General features: G+C 38.5%; 1 protein-coding gene across 1 annotated transcript in view; it reads right to left on the bottom strand.

The window, feature by feature from the left end:
* TMC1 (transmembrane channel like 1) overlaps positions 1-24,413 on the bottom strand; it is a 68,170-nt gene extending 43,757 nt beyond the window's left edge. The window contains exons 1-5 of the mRNA XM_055791688.1: positions 24,283-24,413; positions 15,887-15,956; positions 15,817-15,834; positions 15,350-15,706; positions 9,786-9,926 (exon numbers count right to left, since the gene is read on the bottom strand). Coding sequence (XP_055647663.1) covers positions 9,786-9,926; positions 15,350-15,706; positions 15,817-15,834; positions 15,887-15,956; positions 24,283-24,325 — 629 coding nt within the window. The 5' untranslated portion in view covers positions 24,326-24,413. The remainder of the gene's footprint in view (positions 1-9,785; positions 9,927-15,349; positions 15,707-15,816; positions 15,835-15,886; positions 15,957-24,282) is intronic.
* Between the last annotated feature and the right edge of the window lie 254 nt (positions 24,414-24,667).

Raw genomic sequence — 24,667 nt, 5'->3', positions numbered from 1 at the left:
CACAAAACCAGTTGGATCCATGCAATCCAATATTTATGAAGCTACTTTCATGTTCCATGAAATAAGTATTAAGCAGCTCCTTTCATATTTTTGTATGTTGCTTTCATGCACTTAAAAATTTGTTGTATACACCTTGAAAAAAAAATCAACTGAGTGTAAATGATAGATTTACAATATTAGTTTTCCATTTTTGTTCTAGTCTACTTAGAATACACTGTGATTTTTGGAATTAATGGTAATTTTGGCATTAATGCATATTTCACACTGACTATGACAAGAGGAGGTTCCTAACACATATTAAAAATTGTGGCTATTAATATTTCCCACTCTTGTAAAGTAATAGTCAAAATCTTCACATAGTTAGTAATAGGCACATAGTTAATAAAAAAGTAACACATGCTTATATGGCCCAAAGGGTTGTGGTGAGTGGAGCATCATCCAGCTGGTGGCTGGTCACAAGTGGTGTTCCCCAGAGTTCAGGGTTGGGGCCAGTCCTGTTTAACGTCTTTATCGATGATCTGGACGAGGGCTTTGGGTGCACCCTCAGTAAGTTTGCAAATGACGCTGAGTAGGGACGGGGAGTGTTGACCTGCTGGAGGGCAGTCAGGCTGTGCAGAGGGACCTGGGCAGGCTGGAGCGATGGGCCGAGGCCATTCCTGGGAGGTTCAACAGGGCTCAGTGCCGGGTCCTGCCCTTGGGTCACAGCAGCCGCACACGGCGCTACAGGCTGGGGCAGAGCGGCTGGAAAGGGCCTGGTGGGAAAGGGCCTGGGGGTGCTGGTCCACAGCCGGCTGAGCGTGAGCCAGCAGTGTGCCCAGGTGGCCAAGGCGGCCAGCAGCACCCTGGCTGGTACCAGACACAGTGTGGCCAGCAGGGCCAGGGCAGCGATGGTCCCCCTGTCCTGGGCACTGGTGAGGCCGCACCTCGAACGCTGTGTTCAGGTTTGGGCCCCTCGCTGCAAGAGGGACGCTGAGGTGCTGCAGCGTGGCCAGAGCGGGCAGCGAGGCTGGTGCAGGGTCTGGAGCACAAGTCTGACGGGGAGCGGCTGAGGGAACGGGGGCGGTTTAGCCTGGAGAAAAGGAGGCTGAGGGGAGACCTCATTGCTCTCTACAGCTTCCTGACAGGAGGTTGTAGCCAGGTGAGTGTCGTTCTCTTCTCCCAAGTAGCAAGCGATGGGACAAGACGAAAAGGCCTCACGTTGCACCAGGGGAGGTTTAGACTGGATATTAGGAAAAAAATTTTCACTGAAAGTGTTATCAAGCATTGGAATAGGCTGCCCAGGGAAGAATGGTGACCATTCCTGGAGGTATTTAAAAGATGTGTAGATGTGGCACTTAGGGAAATGGTTTAGTGGTGGACTTGGCAGTGCTAGGTTAAGAGTTGGACTCAACTATCTTAAAGGATCCTTTCCAACCTAAATGATTCTATGATTATTATGCAGGTTCTATGATTATTATATTTTTAAAAAATACTACTTTGTGAAAGGAAAGAGTGCAAATCATCTTCTGCTCTTGGAATAAATGCAGTCAAGCTACCTTTGATGTTCTACAAGCCTGTGTTACCTCTTGGGGTGAGGTGGATTTTACCAATAACATTCTAAATAGCATTTTCATATTGCTCATTGAAAAAGACTAAATCTTATGAAGTCACCCAACCACATGCAGCTATAGAAAGGCATTATTAAGTGCTCCACAGCGGCTTATGTGTTAGCTGCAGCCGTGAATGTTTGCGTGACTTCAAGATCTTACTTAATTGGTAGTTTAATGCAAATTTCTGTAACAATTTGATTCTAAGAAAATTTCCCACCAGAGTTTTAATGAAATATCTGAAAAACAAATTCAGTGCAGAAGCAGAGCCTGAAGGAGAGCCTGTGGGTAATGAAGGAGAAATATGTGCAGTTCTGTGCAAGGAAGTATTACAGAAACCCTAACTGCCAGACAATGCTGAAGCCATCAAACAGAACATGTTTTCTTTCTCCTCCTCAGCCTTTCTTCCCTCACTAGCTCTGCAGCAGGTTAGTCCCTCTGGATTACTCCTGACCTCTGTGATTTGTAGGTTAAGGAGATATTTCCTTGACTTCTACTCAAGCTTCCCGGCTTTAGAAGTTCAGCAATAACTTGGCACCATTCAGTCACAGAACGGGCTTGCAATGTCCTTTCCATGTCTGTGACACGTATTCTTTTTTGTTAAATATAATCCAATATGTTACTTAATTCAGGTTTCTACCTTGATGTCTAAGCTATCTCACCAAAAGTCCTCTATTTGTACATCCCTGCGGATTTTTACAATACTTTGTCCTTTCCTCCCTTCCTTTTGTGCTAAAAGTAAAATGTGAGGACAGGAAAAACGATCAAGCAATAAAAAGTAGCCCTAAACCCATAGAACTGTTTTAGAAACCACATACATATATATGCATGCCTGCTTGGAAGTCATGCAACTTCACTAACATGAGGACGTGTCAAAAACAACGCAGAGAGACAAAACTGAGCTTTGTAATCACTGGTATCATGTGTTATAGGTAAATTATCTATATCACAAGATAGGCCAAAGTGTGGCCCGTTAGCTAACTGTGAATTTAAAGAAGCTTCAGAGAAACCTTATTAATTGAATTACAGACACAAGGAACTAATAAATGTTGCATGGGGCCAGGCATTATTGTCCCAGAGAAGCCTGAGTTAATTATTAACACTAGGTGTGCAGTTACAGCTTCCAAAGTGCTAGGTGTATGGTACTTCAGGCACTTCAGTGTTGCACTGAGAGGATGAATTACAGCTCTCAGAGGTTATTGCTATGAATAGCATTTAAGTGGATTGCTCACATTTTTCAGTAACAGTTCAGGAAGGTTTCAGTCTCCGCGATCTAAAAACTCATTAAAAAAGAAATGTCATATTAATATTGATCACCCAGGATTTCTCCAAGTCTTAAAAAGATTGGTTAAAAACTGACTGCCAAACAATAGTTGTCAAGCAAAGCTCACTTGAAAATCAGTTCAGCAGTAATAATCGACAAATTATAGTGTTATTTAGTACCCAGCTGTCCTCCAGGACATCCAGGCTAGCCTCCAGGACTGCCAGTATGTCCACACTAAGAGACATGAAATACTGATTCATTGGAGTACAAAGAACACATCTAAAAATGGGAAACTTCCCCCAACCCACACATGCATGTCATGTATCTTTTGGTTTTGTATGCTTATAAAATATTCTGTTTCTGATTCATCTGTCTGGATGGGTAATCTAAGTCCTGTAATAAAATAAATGATGCTAAAAAAATACTGAAAAATCACCACATTATATTCTGTCCCTGGTAGATGGAGAAGAGACTTTTCTGTTCTGTTGTTCTTAGAAAAAAACAAGAAGTGGTCATGGCTTTTTTTAGGGTCTGTATTTAATTGGATGTCTTTTGAAAAGCCTAAGAAGCTTGACATTTGACTGCCTTTTTTTTGGTTGGGGGTGGGAAGGGCAGGGGTATTGTCATTTCGTTTCTTTTGATAGTTCACAAACTTGCTTGTGGTACAGCTTTAAAGCACATTTCTGGATTCTTGTGCTCAGTTCTCTGATTATATGGTACCATAATAGGCTTTGCTGGTGGATGTAAACTACGTAGCTGTTAATAGCTTTTGCTATTTTTATAGCACAAAACTTTGATTATAAGTGTTATGTGCACCAACAAGGAACAAATGGGGACAAATCTCCATCTCCCATAGGAAAGGCACAGCATACTCACAAACCATGTAAACCAGTGGAAGGAAAAAAAAGGAAAAAAAAATGAAAATTCTTCTGAAGGAAAATATTTGTCTTGGAAACGAAAAAAAGTCTAAACTCCAGCCACACACATGCTCTCAATAGCATGGACGCATATGTCCCCAGCCCACAGCCTAACTTAGGCTATCGCTTAGGGCCTGGGAGAGTGGCGATGCTATTTCCCATAAAACACCTTCTCATTCCTCTCCTTGGCTTCTTCTTCATTTTTCACATCTCCAGACTGTAAAGATCTGATCATGATGTCTCAAGGAGAGGCTAGAGTCTGACAGTGCTGGTACAGCTTAACTTCAAATCGCAGAGAGACCATGCAGCAGAGTAGTATCCTCAGTGATGGTTCTTCAGAGAATGGGGGCTGTTTGAAATGCATCTTTCTAGACACAGGGATGTAAATTAGAAATTAGAGCTGATCTAATTTACCAGTGCATCTCTATGAAAAATGCCATTTCAGCAATGAGTAATTCAGCCAGGTTTTGACAGAAGTTATTTTCTACAAAGCAATGAGTTCTGCATCTGTTTTCTAAAGTTACTGTTCATTCATGTATTTTCAGAACAAAAAAATTAAGGAAGATGGACTATTTCACAAAGTAGTCACTTGACCTAAGTAGAAATCACTTTCCTATCCCATAATTTCATGTTATGGAAAAATTGGTTTTGAATCATCGAAGTGAGGGGGTTGTTCAGTCTTGAAAATGCTTAAACAAAATGTTTCAACAATTTAAAATTTATTGTCACTTTAAAAAAAAATAGTCAAAATTAAATCTTTCCCCAAAAATAGTTTGTTCTGATAAATTAACACTTCTTTAAAAAAAATAGTATTTAGAATGAAAAGTCCTAATTATCCCTAACATTCGCTTTTCAGAGTAATATGAAAAAAGTAATTTTTTTTGGTCTTATTTTGTCATGAATATGTAACAAAACCTTGAGCATTCCTAGGGAATATATTTTTTTCATTCTTGGAAAAAAATTGGTGCTAATACAGAACAAACATGGAAGTTGGGTTTGGTTCACACTAAAGAACATTCCTCTTAATGCTGAGAAGAAATCTCCAATGAAGTCTCTCTCTATTGCAGAAGCTGGAAGACAAAGAATAAGGAAATTTCTTCTTCCACCTCTAAGAAGATAGTCTTCTTTCCTTTCCCACACATCCCATAATACCCTAAAACCTTCACTGAAGAAGAAGCAGATGACAGAGAAAATAACTGTTGACCAAAAGTTTCAGCAGCAAGAGATGGTATTATAAGAGTATTCAAAAGTCACATTATTCATTTACAAGTTCAAGGCACTTAAAGACTTTGTGTGTCCATTTTCCACATGTGTAATGGCAATCTGTAAGACTAATGATTCTGGTATAAATCTTAAGAAACTTGGCAAAATACAAAACAAATATATAGATAACCTAAAATGTGCTAATATAGGTACTTCTGTATTATTATGACTACCATTGTAATACATCATCTAGATAACAATTATTTTAAGCAGCATAATAAAACCAGGTGTTCCATTGCAACTCAGGTGAACTTAGGCTCCAAAAAGCCAATTAAAAACCAGGACTCCAGAAAACTTAGTCTATGAGTGTATTTTGGTATGTAAATGATTTTGTTTGATTTTTTCAAAGGTACTGAGTGCTTCCAAATTCCATCATTTTCATCTAAAATGCAACACGCAAATTTAAAAAACCTAATTCTCAGCACACACATTTAAAAATGTGACTAAATATTAGGTTTTACCTTTTATTATTATTATTGTTCCAGCTGTTTGCTGGATTTACGTGTTTTGTCTGCTGAGATATGCATGATTCTGTACAGAATTGTCACAACTTGAATGGGATTGCCTGGAATAAAAGGTGACTATTTTTGAAAACTTTTTTGACAGAGAAACACAGCAATAAAAGTAATTCTTCATTTATTAAAATTAGATTTAAAATAAATAAGCTACTATGGAAAAAACTGTCATTTGCTTTTGGCATACACATTTTTCTAGGGCAAATAAGCTGGTAATATGCTTCCAAGTCTACTTCAGAGAGGGCTGTAGCAAAGCAGAGCTGAAAAAAAAGTCACAAACTGCCAAAAGAGCACATTGACGCATGTTTTTTACTAAAATAAACCTCTTGATGTTGGCAAATAAAATTGAGTGCATGTTTAGTGTCCCAGTCTAGATTTCATAAACATGAGAATAGAGTTGATAAACTAATGGACATTTAGGTGGAATTGCTGTCCGTGCTGAATGTACAAGGCCATTTCACCCTGAATATTAAGAAAGAAATTGTTAAAATAAAAAGACAGATAACAAGGGTGGGATTTTGAAAACTCATTATTGGCTTAAATGAGAAAGCCCTCCTCAGAGACTAAAATAAGTGCAGCAATTTAACATTCACTGAGGATAACTAGAAGCTGTCATGTAATTACAAACATTTCCTAGTAACACAGATTTTTTTTAAGCCAGAAAGGATTGATATTCCCACTCCCTCTGACCCGTAAAAGGTGACACAGGCTGTAGATGTTCATTGAGGGTCTCCTCATTCAAACCCACAACTAGTGGCTGAGCTAAAACATATCATGTGAAAAAATTACATATCTGATTTAGAGGTTTCTCTCTGTAGTTAATCAACATTTCCCAGCACTGCAAATATATTTTTCAGTTAGTCTTCAAACATGTCTTTTTTACAGTGTCATATAAGCAGACTGAGAGAACAAGCTGATGTTGATGACAGAATCATAGAATGATTTGGGTTCGAAGGGATCTTTAAAGGTCATCTAGTCCAACCTCCCTGCAATGAGCAGGGACATCTTTAACTAGAGCAGGTTGCTCAGAGCTCCATCCAATCTGACCTTGCACATTTCCAGGGATGGGGCATCCACAGCTGCTCTGGGCAACCTGTTCCAGTGTTTTGCCATGCTCATTGTAACAAATGTCTTCCTTATATCTAGTCTGATTCTACTTTCTTGAAGAGCTGGAATTTTGCTTTCCTAAAATTCAGGCTACTGACAGTATTTTTTGCCTGTCCCCTATCCCTCAGGACTACAAACTCTAACAGTGCATGATCACTGTAGCCCAGGCTGCCTCCAGTCGTCATGTTTCTGATTGACCTACAGTATCACGTCCCCTCTGGTAGGGCTGCCTATTACCGCACCTAAAAAGTTAACCATTCAATGCACTCCAGGAGTCTCCTGGATTGCCTGCAGCTCTCTCTGCTACTTTTCCAGTAGATGTCAGTCCCCCAGCAGCATGGGAGTCTGCAACCTTGATGCCTCCTGTGGCTGGAGTAAGGAGGCTTTTGATTGGGAAGTCTGCAGAAAGCCGGGCCACAAAGTTCTATTTGTTGTCTTGGTCTCTAATTCTTACCCATAAGCTTTCAACAGGCTCATGGTTATTCTTCAGAGACAGCTCTTCACAATCTATCCATTTCTTGACATAAAGGCAACCCTTCCATGCCTTTGTCCTCTCCTGTCTCTTCTGAACAGCTTGTAGCCACCAATAGCAGGGACCTTCAGTCCCAGGATTCATCCCACTAAGTTTCAGTAATGGCAGCTAGGTCATAGCTCTGTAGCAGCACAGTGGCTTCCAGCTCCTGTTTGTGGCCCATGCTGCATGCATTGGGATAGAGGCACTTCAGCTGGGCTGTCAGTCATGTCATCTTTTTAGAGGAGTTTACCTGTAATTCCTTTGAGGTATTTCCCTGGTGCTTTCCTGTTGACTCCTATTACTTCAGAAGCCCTTGGCTCCTCTTTGTAAGACTTAAATGTGCTCCAGTGTACCCAGCAGGTCACAGAGCAACAGGCTGAGGGACCTCACCAGCACCCCATCCCTCAAACCTTTGTGTATCATCCTGTGACTTGTCATGGATGAGACTGGTGTTATCCCCTTCCTCCTTCAAGTGTAGTTTAAAGCTCTGTCAATCCGTACTGCTAGTTCATGAGCAAAGACCCTCTTCCCCCTTTGAAAGAGAATTCCATACAACACCCACAGGCCTGGTGCCATGTAGACCATCCTGTTACTGAAAAATCCAAAATTCTGTCAGTGACACCAGCCATGGAGCCATGTATTAAAAGACCAGCTCTATCTGTTTCTTCCAGTATGACTGCCCACAACCAGGGGGAATAGAAGAAAAAATTACCGCTACTCCAACTTTGCTTACGATCCACTCCAAGGCCTGAAGTTTATTTTGATTGTCCTTGGACTACATGTTGCAGCTCCATTGCCACCCACATAGAAAAGCAATAATGGTAAATAATCTGAGGGCTGTACCAGATCTGGAAGTTTCCTATCAACTAGGATTTGCTAGGAATGCTGGGATAGAAGAATGGCTATAAAAATAGAAGTTCTGTTCATAGTAAGAATACAATAATTTTAACTTTATTTACATGAAGATCCTTCAATTATAGGCTATGCAAAATAGAATAATCACTAGATTATCTAATCTGCTCATCTATTTTTTCTGAAATTTCCCTCACCTTCACAATGCTTCCACTTTACATCTCCTAGGTACTTTGTTGTCTTTTACACCCTTCCATGTTACCTCTTTCACAACATACCTTCCATTTCCTCTTTGCAACTGTATCCTTCGCAAAATGACCTTACCTTCTAGAAGGAAAAGATCTGTAGATCTTCCACGCCATATTTCATATGCTCTCTCCTACCATTAGTCTGTGTTTTCTATCTATCAAAAACTGTCTGCAGGAGAGAGCATCTTTTCTGTATTAGAGGTTTCTAATAAAGCAAGGCCATGTATTTTGTTCGTATTTGGGCAGTACTGCAGTGTGTGAGTTCTTCAAAACAGAGGAGTGTAACAGTTTTGGCAAAAGAATAAAGTTATCTGTATTTAACCAGTTTCCAGTGCTTGGTGGAAATTTAACTGTAAATGAAATTTCATTAATTTTTAGCCTTAGTGAAAATGTAGTGATAGGTTTGCTAGGGCAAAATACAATTTTATATGTGGCACACCTAAAAATGCATGAAAACAAGAGCTCAATTTCCAATCAGTTTGCTTTTTCATAAGTGTCCTGGTTTCAGCTGGGATAGAGTTAGTTTTCTTCTTAGCAGCTGGTGCAGTTGTGTTTTGGATTTGGTGTGAGAACAATGTTGATAGGACACTGATGGTTTCAGTTGTTGCTGGGTGATGTTTATACTAAGTTGAGGACTCTTTGGTTTCTTGGGCCCTGCCAGCGAGAGCGCTGGAGGGGCACAGGACATTGTGAGGGGACACAGCCAGGACAGGTGACCCAAACTGGCCAAAGGGATATTCCATAGCATGGGACAGCATGCTGAGTATATCAACTGGGGGAAGAAGAGGGAAGGGGAGATATCCGGCATTATAGTGTTTGTCTTCCTGGGTAACCATTACACATGATGGAGCCCGGCTTTCCTGGGGATGGCTGAACACCTGCCTGCAGATGGGAATGAATTCCTTGCTTTGCTTTGCTTGCATGTGCATCTTTTGGTTTACTATTAAGTTGTCTTACCTCAACCCTCAAGTTTTACATTCTTTTCTGATTCTTCTTCCCACCCCTCTGGGTAAGGTGGGAGTGAGCAAGTGGCTGTGTGGTGCTTGGTTGCCAGCCACGGTTAAACCACAACAATAAGTTAAAAAAAAAAACCAACAGTTTTCTTTCCAAAAGGTTAGAATAGAAAGATAAATCCTCTTTTCCCACCCAAGTAATCTTCAGATATTTCTGAAATTACATCATCTTTCTTGAATGAGATATTAAACTTATCAACAGCAGAATTTACTATCATTAGCATAGCTGAAGAAAAGGAAAGATTCTGTAAGGGGATGTAATGCAAACTTAAAAAAGAAAATTAATTGAGTTTTTCGTATTTGATTTCAGGTCTACAGAGACAAGAAAGCACTGATCTGCAATGCCATTTACTCCACTTTCTGTTAAAGCATATCCTGCGAAAGAGATTTAGAGTTGGTTTGGAGTTAATTGTGTCAGTTGGTCTAGAAATAAAGCAAAGGTTCAGAAAAATAGTGCAAAGTGCAAAGCAGCAAAGCAGATATTCATTATGGAAATCAAACCCTACTTCAGAACAGACAGCTTCTTTTTCATCTTCCATGGTTTGTTTCGTAGTGTGGCAATTAGTTTCTTTTTTTCTTCTACCTCTTCTTTCAGCTTGGCCAATTCCTCCTCTGTAATTGGCTCCTCCTCAGAGTCGGAATCAGAGCTTCAAACAAAAACAGGAACAAAAACCATCACCAAAACTCAGAACAGACAGATTTCACTGAAGCACAGAGTGTTAATTTTTCTTAACTTTGAGACCTAGATAAATGCCTTTGCTATTGCACAGAAAGAAGGATACAGCTCACCTAGACTTGTTATTAATTTTAGTATGAAAGGCAAAGCCTGCACACAAAGTGCAGAGCCACAGCTCTGCCAGCACTACACCCAGAGCATCCCATGGAGAGTGGACAGCACTCCTGGGGAAGTGCCTAACCACCACTGATTTTTCCTGCACAAGTAACCAGCCTCCTAAATGTCCAACCCAAACTCACAACAGGCAAATGACACCGTAACTGCAGCCATAAAAATGAACTTGTTCACCCTGATTCAGGGCACTACAGGAGAAAGAAGAGACACCACAGTCACAGCAAAGACAAATTTAAATACCAGATCACAGTCTGTACACTGATCGAGGCAGTAATATTTCAGAGATGGGAAAGATTCAAAGCCATATTGCAGCAAGGCCATGACACAAACCCATAACACTCAGATTAAGCAGATGCAATAGTAGTGGCATCTCCAGATGTATTGTGTTTGCAGTTTGAACTTCTTATCCATGCACTGGTTTGTAATATCTTTGGAAAGCAATGCTGACTAAGGCAATGTCCACTTTCCTAAAACCTGCATAGATATCCTTTTCTGTGAGCAATGTTACATCTCTTATAATGGCATATAGCAAGTCATTAGCAAAATGTGTTTCCTCTTCTTATGCCAGCAAACAGGAAAATTATAAAAGAGAATTCATTAGACTGACTTCTTGCCCTAAAAAGCTGACAGTGACAACTACCACTAAGTGAGCTCTTAGTTAAAGCAGTTTGATGCATTTCTGTTTGTTTGTTGTGTTTTCTTTCGCCTCTTTTTTCTGTTTTGAATGTTTGATAATGTACTGCTGGGGTTTTTTTAAATAGTTTTCTAGTTTACCTTGGGAACGGTTCATTCAGACTTTATCAAGCAATCAGTTTCCAGACTGATTTGCTTATAATTCACCTTTCTGAGAGTTTGATATTCAAAATCTGTTGTCAGAGATAAACGATTCATTACCTAAGTCACCTAATTGTATAATTTCTATCCTCTGGACAACCGAGGAATTATAAACATTTTCTTCTACCAAGACAGATAAAACAGCTATAGTTAAAGATTTGTGTGATATAAAGGTTGAAGGATTTGTTTGTGTTACATAAAGGACAAAAGGGCTTATCAGCAAGAATATTTATGAAAAGTTTCAAAACTAACACAATAAAAACAAAATTATTTTTGCAACACAGCAAAATAAAAATGTCTCATTGGTCGTCTATCTTTAGTTTTCATGAAATATAAAACATTTTAGCAAAAGCTACAGGGGATCAGTTTAAAAATTTCAGACACACTGGACTAAGCGTCTTTCCTAAGCAAAGGAAAGAAAGAGGCTCTCATAGTTATTAGATGCCCTGCTATTAAAGACTCAAATGCTATTTATTCAAAGGACGGTCATGTTTGAAGGTTGAACCCATCAGCCATAAAATTTCAGACTTATCACTTTATATGTGATAAAAACCAGTGCCACAGAAAATAAAAATCTACAGAAAGACTGCGACTGACCATCAGACATCTTCATCGTTAGTCCAGTACTGCGACAAGCAAGGAAAGAACTATATAAAAACTTAAGTCAAATGGTTGAAGGCCAAATTTCTGCATATAACTTTGAGGCATTATAATGCAGAGAGTCATGTCTTTGAGAAGAACAGAAGGATTAAAGGAGACAGCTTTAAATCCATAGTTGTTACAATCGGCTGCTTTGCATCTTACAAAGCAGACAGCAACATGCCCAATATTGAGGATTTCCTTTGACAGAAGATTGTTGGGTTATGCAAAATTGAAATATAGCATTTTACGAGACTACAGTGAGAGTGGTGGGAAATATGAGTGGCAGGTGCTAACACAGCGAGCTGCTTTGGAAACTGAGCAGAACACAAGAGGTAAAATAGGGATAATATTGGTTATTGTGCCTGTTGCCCATTACTGCTTTATTTGCCTTTGCAAACACATCCATTTTTCACTTTCTTTTGGAACAACAAAAATAATAAAAATTCCAAAAGCATCTTTGGGAAATCATTGTTTTCAAGAGTATTTACACTATGTGGTCAAACTTTAAGCAGTTACAACAGATTTTCCATTAGTGGAGTAGTTGAACACTATGAGATTCAAGCCAGGAAATCAGAATTCTGTCTTCTGCAACCAAAAGTCTTAGCCTTTCATGAAAGATTGTGATTCATACATTTAAAGGCCAGAAGAGTTCACTGTGACCTTTAGGCTAACACAGAGCATCAAGCATCCCTAAGTATTTTCACATCAAGCTCCCATTTTCCTTGGCTCAAATTCAATGGACACAATGCATCTTTTCCTAAGTCAGTAGAGCTCTTGAAAACAATGGCACTTCCTTAAATCACACACATAATGAACTTGCTCATACTGTTCATCTGTGTTTTGGTTTTACACCCATATTGTGCATCTGTGTTTTGGGTTTAGTTTCATCTCCTCTTTATGGATGTAATCTACTTCTTTCATTATTTCTGTAAAAGCCATTTCATAGAGGTAAAAATAAAGATGAAAATGATTTCTTGGAGCCTGGATGTTTCAGGGAAAAGACTGGTAGAACTTTAAGAGTCTAGAGTGACAAGTGAATAAATTTCACTACATATCTTCCTAGTTTTTCATGAAAATTCTATTGTGTACTGATAATCCCCATAACATCCCCTGGCAATTAGTGTTCTTCAGCAATATTCCCGCTAGAAAAAAGATGCAGTGATTGTACTGGTTTAATCTTGCATGTACATTTGGATTTCAGCATAAGCTTTATACTCTTTAGTAAACCTAAAAAAAAATCAGTTTATTTGCTCACATATAGAGCTATACAGTAAAAACAGAAACTACACAGGCTAGGCAGAATAGAATATTCCTTCTCTGAGGATTTAGATCAAGTGACTGCATACAGTTTCTATCTAAGACCAATCAATTACAATTAGACAAGCCAGTAAAGAATAAAATAGCATTTCAACCTCAGAGTATCAAAGATCTTCGCAGTGAGACTACAAGAAGCATTTTATCATTAATATTTTTGGGACAATGATTATGAAAAGTGTAGAGCAGGCCCCCCCTCCTCATTAACAGGTAACAGTCACCCACATCAAAAACTAATACCATCTAAGAGCAGAAGATTTAAAACTCACCCAGAAATAACATCTTTCACAACGGAATTACCCTGTGAAATTTACTACTACAGATTAGTAGAGATCAAAATAATCAGGTTAAAAAATAAAAAAAATTAACACAGAGTTCATCTAGGATTCCTTTATGTCCTTTATGTAGAATAATAAGGGCTAAAGAGGTTTTCCTGATTTAGATGAAAAGTAGCAGGGAGGAAGAGGATAATAACAGATTCTACTGACTTGTACTGTGCCCTAGCTAAAAAGGGTAATGTTTCTAGGGCCTAGCAAAATCCATGACAGCAGCAAATACAGTATTACCTCCCTGTGGAATAACATCGCAATTAATTTTTCTTTCTTTTTGTTTTGGCTTTTTTGTTTGTTTCTTTCTTTCTTTCTCAGCTTCTTGTTTCACTCTTGTCATGCTTTTTCATGCTGAAATGTCTTGGCAATTGAAACACTACATCAGCAAGATGTACATTTAAACAGTATGTATCATTTGTTGTGATAAGTCCTCATGGACTTGCTAGACAGGCTATATTTCTATGCTGTCACCCTTCTCTTCTGTCCTGAAGGTCTGCAAATCCTTTATCTGAATCACAGCTGAACTGATCACCAGCCTATTTTCCTTTGATCTGAGATTACTTGGGGTTTTTTTTAAAAAAAGCTTTTAAAATATTCTTACATTTATTATTCTGCAATCTTATAGCTGGTCCCCTAAAAGTCTGAAAATATAATGTTCTTGAGGTATCTTCCCGAACATCCTGGTTTTCCTCAAATGTTATGTATGCTTACTGCTTCAAAAATAAAGGCTTGCTCCAGGTACCAATCTCTAATTATTTAATTTAAACATATGTATTTTAATGTTAAGAACTTTGGAAGACAATAAAAAACACTGTGCCCTTATTCAATGTTATATTTTCACTGGGTAGGTTTTTTTAATTAACACTTAGTAAATGTTTATGTTGGAAGACAACAATAAGCAAAGGAACATGGTTTGACACATTCAGGACTGTTGTTATTATGAGCACAGGAAATTGCAGAGGGATATCATTGGCACCACAGCGAAGAGCCAGGACAAAGAAAGATTTTAGGCATTCTTGTAGGGAAGGGGAATGAAGAAGTACATTGAAATGAGATCATAGACAGACAGCATGCAACAGCATGTCTCACTGTGTTTTTTTCTTCCTTTTGACTCCAACTGTGTTCTCCAGTGATGCCTTCTGGAACACAAATAGCTGTAGCAAGCGCTGAATGGAGGAAGGGGAATCTCTGTCTCCCTCCACTGATACAAGCATGCCTAGCTCCATTTGCTCTACTATACACCATTCCCAGGGGTTGTTTCTTGTCAATAGCATGAGAAGGGACAGGAAAAGATTGCCAGGATAGCAGAAAAATACAAAATAATTTTCTGAAGTGCTCCATGTTAGTGGGGTCATCCAAAGCCAGGTTACATTAAATGCTGTGGAAAAGTCAATGGCAATATTTCAGAGGGAATCAGTAGGAGACAGGCTGGAAGATCCCATCTCAGACGTTGATTCTGGGCTCTTGAAATTTTTAGTGCTGATCTTTTACAAAAAAGCTGGCTGAAACCTGCCTGGGAAACAAGAACTTGATCTTGAGAAAAGTGTAAAGATTTTAGTTCTGCAGCACTGGAAATAAAACTAGACCTTTGGACAGTTAGCTTGGGATTTGGGGGAGTGTAGTTTTGGGGAAAGAGCAGGAGAGTTCCCACCTGTTATCACCTCTTTGCCACTTTCTCCCCTCCCCTGCCACTTTCACTCCCTTTCTCCAGAGAGTGGCTCATAAACTTAATAAACTTAGTGCATTTAACCACAATAAGGGTGACCCTGGCTAGAGTTCCCATTCTGCCTGACCAGATTTGACCCAATCCTCAGGGTATCAGCAATCCTAGAAGGGTCTGGCTGGTCATTTCCTGAGGTCCCACCCTGGAACTGCAAACAAACCCCTGACTTAGTTCCACTGAGGCTTTGTGGAAAGTTTCCATTTCACTGAGCCAGCATGTCCTCATTGCAGAAACAATAAAAATCTGTCCAGTTCTAACCAGGCTGTAAGTTAGTAAAGGAGTCATACTGGCTCTTGGTATTTCACAGCCATAAATGAAAGCAGGTTTTATAAAAGATATTTGGGGTTGTATTGAAAAATAAGAAAATTACTGAATTACCCAGATCCTGATTTCTTTTTGTCTTTTTTCTTCTTGTTGGCTTTCTCTTTTTTCCCTTTCTTATCAGTCTTTTTGTCCTGTTTCTTCTCATTTTTGCCTTTCCCACTTTTACCTCCTTTTTCATCTTCTACTTCTTCATCATCCTCCTTGGATTTCTGATTTGTCTTGTTCTTCCTGGTTTTCATAGGGTCCACATCAAAATCACTGCCCTCATTTCCAGCTCCTCGTCCCCGTCCTCTACGATTTCTGTGCCTACGATGCCCAGCTCTCCCTGTTTCATCTTCATCATCCTCATTCTCCTCACCACCACGCCTGGCTCTGCCTCTGGCATGTCCCCTTCTTGTTCTTGATGTTGCTCTTTTCCCCCCTGTGGTATATGTGGTGGGAAAAAAAAAAAAAAAAAAAAACAAAAACCAAACAAAACAAACAACCACCACATGAGAGAAGGCAATATGTTGTAGGGAGACCTTTCCCTCTCCTTCATTCTTACAGATAATCAGAAAAATCTGAGTGTGTCCTCAAAGTAATCCACATTACTGACCTGTTCGTTTAATATTTTCTTCATCCTCAACTGCACTGCTTTCTTCATTGTCAACATCACTGCCATCTGTGGAGTGAAAGCAAAGGTCAGTGCATGTGAAATGTGGATTTAAGGTGGCTTCAAGGAATTCTTGGCAATTATTGCATTGTACTCCCTTACACCATTTCACAAACCCAGCTTTTTGGAACATGGCTAATAGTTTTCAACAAATAAGACGAAGCCAGAAAAATAGACTGCCTTTCAACACTCAAATAGGCCCTAAAGTGATGACATGAAGAACTCACTCTCATGGAAGAAACATGTAGGACATGAGGACCCTCAAAACATGATAATAATATCCTACATTTTGGGTGAAGAACAAGGAAGATTAAAATGATTCTCAGCTAATTCTCAGAGATTCTATTAAACATATGAAAGATAAGCACTGGCTGAGATTAAAGAAAATGCAAAAAAAAATTTTCTGATTTTACTGACTGAAGGATGTGAAGCTTTATAGCTTCAGCATGGCTGAAGAGCACAGCCCCAGAAGAAAGAGGACACTTACTCTCAGTTCCAACAACCAAATCTCTATAAGCACAGTCACAAAAGTTGACCCAGCTCGCTCATATGCTGCACCACAGCCCTCTTCTCCCACTCAGGAAATGATAAAAACACTGGAGACTGTAGAAAGAAAGCCTATTTGCAGAAGCAAATAATAATTCTGCTCAGAAACATCATTGTTTTGTGGTGGGTCTCTTGCTTAAATCTTTTCAGTCTTCATAAGTTCAATAAGAGATGCTGTCTCTGCTACCCATCGATAACCAGGAAAGTATCCAATTCATTTGCCTGGTATACTTTGAAACTGGGATCGTGTATATAGAGAGAAGAAAGAAAAACGATACTCTCTTTCATATGCATTATATCCATCATAATAATTATTATACTCTGAAAATATATGATATGAATATGTTAGTTAATGGGTCACTCATGAAACTGCTAGTGGTATTCACCAGCAGTGTTTCTTCAGAAGCAACCCAGCTAATACCTGAGAAGCCAGAAGCTAAGAGGTTCTCTTGAGGTATCTTTAGGTTTGCACCTATGAGACAGCACTTGAGACATGTCAGTGGAATATATAGAAATACATGGTAGTAGGAGATTAATAAGAACACTAAGAAATATTACCATGATAGAAATAGGCAGCTGCCATTCCACTCCTATATAACACGTATGTTCCAGATGTAAGTTGTCTCTTTCCCCTCTGTACAGACAGGACAGGTGACATGTCATGATTCCTATAGTTACATTTTTCAGGCAAGGACAAACTACAGTTATCTTCCTTCTTAACTCATCTGTAATACTTCTGAATTTTTCTTTATATTCTGTCTTTCTCCATCCATTCCCTAGTTCCCTAGTTCCTTTTATAAATTTAATTAAGCCACTAGTGATTCATTGAAAGTTTATACACAAATTGATTATCTATGGACTGCTGTAGCTAATCAGGCAGAACTTCTTGGCTTTACCTAATATCAAATAGAAGCAGTAAAATATGTAAAGCTGAAAACAAGTAGGAATCTAGGATCTTGTTTCACTGTGTGCCATAATGGGCAAAGGGATATTACCCAGAATTTGACAGGCATTTTAAACCCCGGATATATGTAGGGAGTATAAGTTCCTTCCACAAAACATTTCATTGTAAGTACATTTTCTATCATTTCCACAGCATCTGCACAATAATTTTTTAACACTGTGCAAAAATATTATCATTCAATATCATCAGTGGAATGTGAAAATAAGCACTCCTTTGTTCTGTCTGGACGTATGCCTTCTGCTGCTGACAGTAACAGGATCTCTATTTGACAAAGATCATTACATTGCTATTGAAAGCTTGCAAAGATGAAGACAGACACTTCTAAAGAGATACTTCGCATGTGACAATAGGGCACAGTCTTCTATTGCAACTAATGCTTTTGCTGATCTCCTCCAGACAAACAGAAATTCCCAGGGAAACACCTTAATGGTACAAGATTGGTCTCACTGCATTCCTGATAAGCCCATGCAACATGCAAACAGCTAGAGGTTTATTACATATACTGAAACATGCATTAGCAGTGAAAGTATATTCTGATCAAGTTGACATCATATTGGCATAACAGTGAAACTGACAATGGATTATGCAACACTGAGACTTCAGAAGGACAGAAGCTAGCTGTTGGGGTTTAATTAATTCTAATAGCATAAGGGTAACAAATGAACTTGTCCAAATCCAACATTTCAGGTAAAATACAGTGTTAAAATAATTGATAGATTTCAGGCTCCTTGAAGAAAGTACTGAGAACACTATTAGAGATGAGTGTATCTGAATAGTGACTCCTGTGTTTATGTCTCTTTTGCAAGTAAATGCTAAGGCATATGAGTGATAAAGATTAAGTTTTTTAAAGAAATGAATAAAAAGCATAAAATCAAACAAAAGCATATATTGCCACAAAACAAGCCCAGAAAATGTGACCAGTGATCACATGGAATCATGCAGATCTAGTTGAGTAATGGGTACTACAGACATACCTAACAAGAACAAGTGCAGATTCAAAAGTTAATTCTGCAAAAATTTAAAATTATATCTCCAGACTGAACTTCAGAACATTCCTGCCCTGACAGCCCAATGCTCGTTTAGAGATGAAATGTGTTGATAGGAATCAGAGTTTTGTCCTTCTCATTCTGCTGTATCCACAGAATAAGAGATCTCTTCCAGGTCTTGGGATATGATACAGAGAGCATTGTACTAGAATTTATTTTTAAAAGAAGCTGGAAGCCATGGAGGGCTCTCCAATCCTCCAGTTTCCACTCCATGTCATAAGCTGTGTCACTAGGATAAAAGCTGAAGATCAGACGAGAGCTAAAAGTTATTGACTTGGGTCAGCTGTGATAGCAGTTGGTGCTGTTTTGAAGGAACAAAATACTAAGGAGGGGCAATGAAGGAGCTTTACCACCCCTGAAATCTGTCCTGAACAGTGATACACACATTCATGTAAGCTATGCAGCCATACCACACTGGATATTTGAGCAATAAGAGAGATAAATAAGCATTACTATGCTTAACATTATTATTATTATTATTATTATTAGAAAGCCATTTCAGGTCATTAACGCTGTAGTATTTCTCAAGAGGAAAGCAAGAGGCTAGGTAGCTCATAACTCACAATTCTAGGGGCTTGTGGCCAACCCTAACTGAACTATGTCTAACTGAATAATTGGAGAATCATTTCAACGATACACAGATTACATTTCACAGTGACACTAAATCTAAATGCAGTTTAGCATTAAATTTAAATGCTTTTCTATAAACCACAATAGAGAAACAGTACAGTGCATTCCCCAGGCACTGTATTATCATCCTATAGGAAAACTGAAAAGCATTTCTGGTGCTATGGTTTGTTAAAATAAAAATGTATACTTTCTGATGCAGGAACAAAATCATCACTATGTGGGATCCTTTTAAGTTGATATACATGTATTCTGCTTTTTTAAACAGATCTTCATGTGAACCCGCTTATCAAAAGTTCAGTGAATCCTCCACTAAAATCAACTAAGTCTCACTAAAGCACTGTCTGGAATTACTCGTTGTTCCACAAAAGGGTTGATAGGACCTCATTTCTTCACTGTATAAATATTCATAGGGCTAATGCCAGGTTATTAGGCTTTGAGTCAGCTAATTTGAGTTTCTGTGACCCACAGAAAACTATTGCTCAGTTATCACGTTTTCCAGGACACATAACATGCCATAATGATACATATATCATTAAGTATATTTGGAGCTATAGTCCATAATTCCTTATGCTCCAGGAAACCCAATCACTTTCTGATTTTTTTTTTTCCACAGTAGTTTAAGGGAAACTTTCTTATCTTTCTAGACTAAGGACAGGGAAAGTGTAATCTGAGTAAGCTATCATTTTACCTGAAGTCTTATTTATGTTTTAGACTATAGCCACAAATGAGCCAACAAGACTAAAGGAGGGCATCCCGAATTTGTGCTCAGACTAACCTGAAGGTCACAGGCCGCAGTGAAAACAGAGCATCAGACAGCTCAGGAGAGAGCTGTGACATGTTGGCTGATGAGGAAATTAAGGACAGGAAAAAATGTTTAAAACTATAGGAGTCTTTGCTATATGAGGTGGCCATTTAGCAGATTGTGGAGGCTATTGCATTCTTTACCTCATTTTTCCAAGTTGTTTGTACAATATTTTTCAGACGGTACTACTCAGATTTCAGATTTTGGATTCTTTTTTAGACTTGTTTTACACTGCCATAGTTTCCCTGATTTTTCACTGTGAGAGAGATAATTGTTCTTGGAACCACTCCATAAAATACGAATACTACCGCTCACATTACTGTTGAGTAAAATAGTTAGTTGCTGTAAAACAGATTTGCTGTTGAGCAATTCTACGTGCTGGTGCCATAAAAAAAAAAAAATTCAGTGGTACATAAAGTAATCTGTAATTCAAAAAATGCTATCAGGCTTTTTGTATATGTCATAAAATAAATTTCTACTTAATTGTCAAGCCAACGAAACAGATCATTTTCAGATAGAGCCTTGCAAGCAATTATTGTGTCTTCCTCTGGAATGGATTGTGCTGGATTTTTTCCAGTGCTGGAAAGACATCAACCTAGATAGCTAATAAACTGGATGCCCAACATGTAGAAATGTCAGCAATGCAAGATCATATTAGACAACAAATACGCATGAAGTACTAGTCCAAAATAATGGGAAAATTTCTATAATATTCCATATCATTCCTTCAGGTCAAGTAAATATGAGTGTCCCACACACATCTGTGAAGATGAATTTCACTAAAAGTAACAGCTGTGAAACACACCAAAAATAATACAACAAGATCTCACAGAAAGTCTATGGCAAGAGTGAATTGGTGCAGACTTCAATATCCAAGATTTGAGACCTTAACACTACAGACCCCATCCTCTTAGTGTATTTCCAAGCATTGGGAAAAACAGCTTGGCCCACCTTGGGCACAGAAAGGGACCTGGAACACAGAAATTACAAATAAAAATTACATTTACAGAACAACCAGAATACCTAATATTTGAGACCACGCTTGATTTTTCTTCTAAGTTTTTCCCAGTTAGTGTTGCAACTTTTTATTCCAATAGATCAAAATAAAAATCACAACCCAAAAAAAATCCTGTTCAGCAATAGATATGAATTTATGAAGTAAAATAATAATTCCTATTCAGTTACACTGATGCTAACAAATACAGTGCTTTTTTTCCTGCATCTGAATTGGCAAGTTTGTAAATACTAAAGTAGGCAGAATATTTATACTACAATGTCATAAATCCACTAGTGTCTTGGAAGACTTGTTAGCCTTAATGTATACACTGTGGCCTGCAGAATTCTACAATCAAGAGTTTCCATAAATTGCCTGAGGAGCAATAAGCTTTTCCTCTTTGTAGATGCCACTAAAGAGAATTTGCACAGCTAACTGTAGCCCAGTCACCATTTGAAAATTACAGATGGGGATCAAAGGCAACAAATGGAATCCATTCAATTTACATCCGTAAATTGCTCATTTTTTTCCACTGGTAAGGAAAAATTACAAATGTTCTACTAAAATGACAGAGACTGAGCTCACATAGATCAAGTTGGCACTGGGGCTGCTGGCATTGGGTAATAGATTTGGGCATAAGATCATCTGATTACACTCTCCTCTTTCCCATCTCCTTCCAGGCTGCACTTACACACCATGAGGCTTGAGTGTTGTCTCTCTGTCTGTGGGTCAGGACTTCTCTTAGGCAAAGTTCCCCTTCAGGGATAAGTAAGTTTATTGCATGATTTTAGTGCAAGAATTTTAGGCTAAACCTGATTGTGCTATTATAAAAGCTACGGAAGGTAGAGGAGGAAAAAATACAGTGAGAAACACCTCAGTATTTCACCCCCTTCAGGAAAGCATGGATAAGAATTTCCAGGTCACTGTGTCTTACTCCACCTCTCTGGATAAACCCGCATTTCCCTACGTATGCCAGACAAAGACCTAACCATGTAGTGCTTTTTCCCACCCAAGACTAGACACTGACAAGCTTGCAGGACCCATTGGTAAATGTAATAAAACAACACAGAGAAGCCACATTTCAGTTGTGTCTTCATCACACAGGTGGCTTGATGATGGGCAATTTTTCATTTTTATTGCATTCTTTACTGCAAGAATTGGGATAAGAATATTAAGTACCTAATGCGTTCTGAGGAGTGTGAGACTGCAGTAAATCATATCAATCTGACTTTTTCAGGTTCTGAAATGTGATCTACTTAGCTTATTGTCATTCATTCATAGTACTGCTAACATGGCAAGAACACATGTTCATATGGAGAAAACAGTTTATGTTCAAGTTACATGTAGCATTCTTAGAGGATCTGAAGTCAATTGTAGTTTTGACTACTTGGTGAAAAAACAGTTCTTTTACAGTTGATACCTACAGCTGACCAGCTCACCACATATCCTTTTTACTATTTTGAGAGGATAATAGGCATTTTCAGTCTGACCTCTTTCAAACATCCACTCTGAACATTTTTGCCCTAAGTCTTCTTTTCCCGTATGAGAAGCCTAGAACAGCGTGTTCACATTCATGAACTTAGCGTAATGAATCATACACCTCCTCCTATCACAGATTTTGCAAAAGACATACTATGAAACAAGAAGAATGGCCAAAGCAGGGCTTCACTAGAGCTAAATAAGTCAAAAAGCAAAAATGTATGGCCCTAGACTGCATTTTTGTAACTGTTGAGGTGGTCCATTCCTTGCAAGAACATTCCTCAGGACTGTCAGCAAAAATGAAGCAAAACATCCTGTAAAGAAATTACAACTAGATTAGAGACTGAGCTCTGCTCTGACCAACTGCAACCTTTGGAAGATTTTAAGCCAAAAATGGACTAAGAACCACATTCTGGGAGTGTCTCATAGTTATTTATAATGGAGCTCCAGATTTTTAAGTCTTCTTAAATCAAGATGGAGTCTTGAATTCCTTCACACTCTTTCATCTCCAAATACACTCATAGCTGTCATTAAGGTAGTTAGATTTTATTATAGATTATGCACAGGATAAATTTTCATGCAAAATGTGTCAAAAAGTGATCATGATTCTGCACCCTAAAGATCTCAGCCTTCTCCAGTTAAAAGATGTGTCGTTGTTGTCCACCCCAGGAATGCTAACCTCTGTACTTTTAATGAATAATAAGGTCACTTATTATTAGAAGTCAATTCATTCAGGTATCTGCAAGTAGAAGACAGATGTTTAAGGTAAACTTAGCACCTTGACATTCTAAGAATGTGTTCATTAGAAATGCTTATAAAAATGTGTATCTTCTGTAGTCATGCTTGGGTTTTTTCTTATTCAGATACAAATTTTGCTGAAGCTGGTAAGTATTGTGCCTATGCAACATTAGATTCTGTGCTTCCTTCATGTTAAAATGAGCACCATTAGGATGCATCACTTGAAAATTCAATTGGTCACTAAAGGGATTTGTAGAAAAAACTGGGTGGAGAAAGACAATGAAGGTGCTCAAACAACAAAAGGAAAGAAAGCAGGATGAACTGTTAAAATGGAAGTACATCATATTCTGCCAAAATGCTGGGCAGTCCCTCCTGATGTTTTCTATGGAAGTGGAACCCATTTTGCATGTTACAAGTGTGGATTAAAAATATAGAAAGCACTGTTTAGTCGTACCAGCCCTGGTATTTAGCAAGGCCTAATGAACTCATTCAGAAACCAGTCTTGAATAAGGTCCCTGGCAATTTCTTTCCATGCTGAAGATAAGAAATGTCATACCTGTTCCATATGAAAAAGATACACATTTTGAGAAGAGCAGTATTGCTCAAGAGGACTGAAAGTACTTCCTATATCAAAGAGTTGCCCTGCACTTTGCCAGAATAAGTTATTAGGCATTATCATCCTACAAAAACATTTCTTACATCCAGAACAGTGCAGTATCACTACGGAAATATTGCTGATCTTACTATGAAGAATGTTTGCCACTTCGTATCAGGTCCTGAAAGCAATATAAAAAGGAGGCATTGCCTTTCTGTAGCTTACAGAAGCCACAAAACACTCATTTTATTCATTTTTCCTGTAAGTGATATATAAATGTAAGACTAGTAACACGGTGGTGGTGGCAGTCTTGATTTACTAACCAGTAGAAAGCCACACTGACATGCTACAACTAGCCAACTTACACATCAAAGATGCTTTCAAAAGCCATGTAAAATACACTTCTGAACAAAAGATAATGAATTGCAACAAAGCAGATTTTGTATTAGAGAGAACAAGAGGAAAACAAAACTTGCACACTGTTGACCTACATACAGAAAATGAGTATGTGTCTAGGACACATAGTTACAGCTGTAATTACCATTTCTTTCAGTGGTGGTTGGGTCTTCACGTTTAGGCATCATGACTATTTCACAGGGCTGCTCCAGCTACCACCTATACAACAGATCGTCTGAAGGCTGAGTGGTTCAAGATGAAGTGCACCACATCAACATTGTCCTGTCCGTCACTGAACAGATGGCACTGATGAAGTTTCACTGACTGAAATATAAGAAGATACTAATTTCCTAAGTGATTAATCTTTCATGACTGTTTAGTTTACTATTTAGGGTTGGCATGCTAAGGTCAAAAGAATGGAAGAAATTGTTCACCTTCTTTATTATTATTAGTGAAAAGAGAAAAACTCTCCTGCAATGTACTTTCTTGCGACTAACACTAACGTTTAAATGCTGAAGTGCCTTACTGAG

Source organism: Falco peregrinus, chromosome Z, assembly GCF_023634155.1.
Source record: "Falco peregrinus isolate bFalPer1 chromosome Z, bFalPer1.pri, whole genome shotgun sequence".
Lineage (NCBI taxonomy): Eukaryota > Metazoa > Chordata > Aves > Falconiformes > Falconidae > Falco > Falco peregrinus.
Note: the sequence above shows the minus strand (reverse complement) of the source record. Positions and strands in the feature narration are given on the sequence as shown.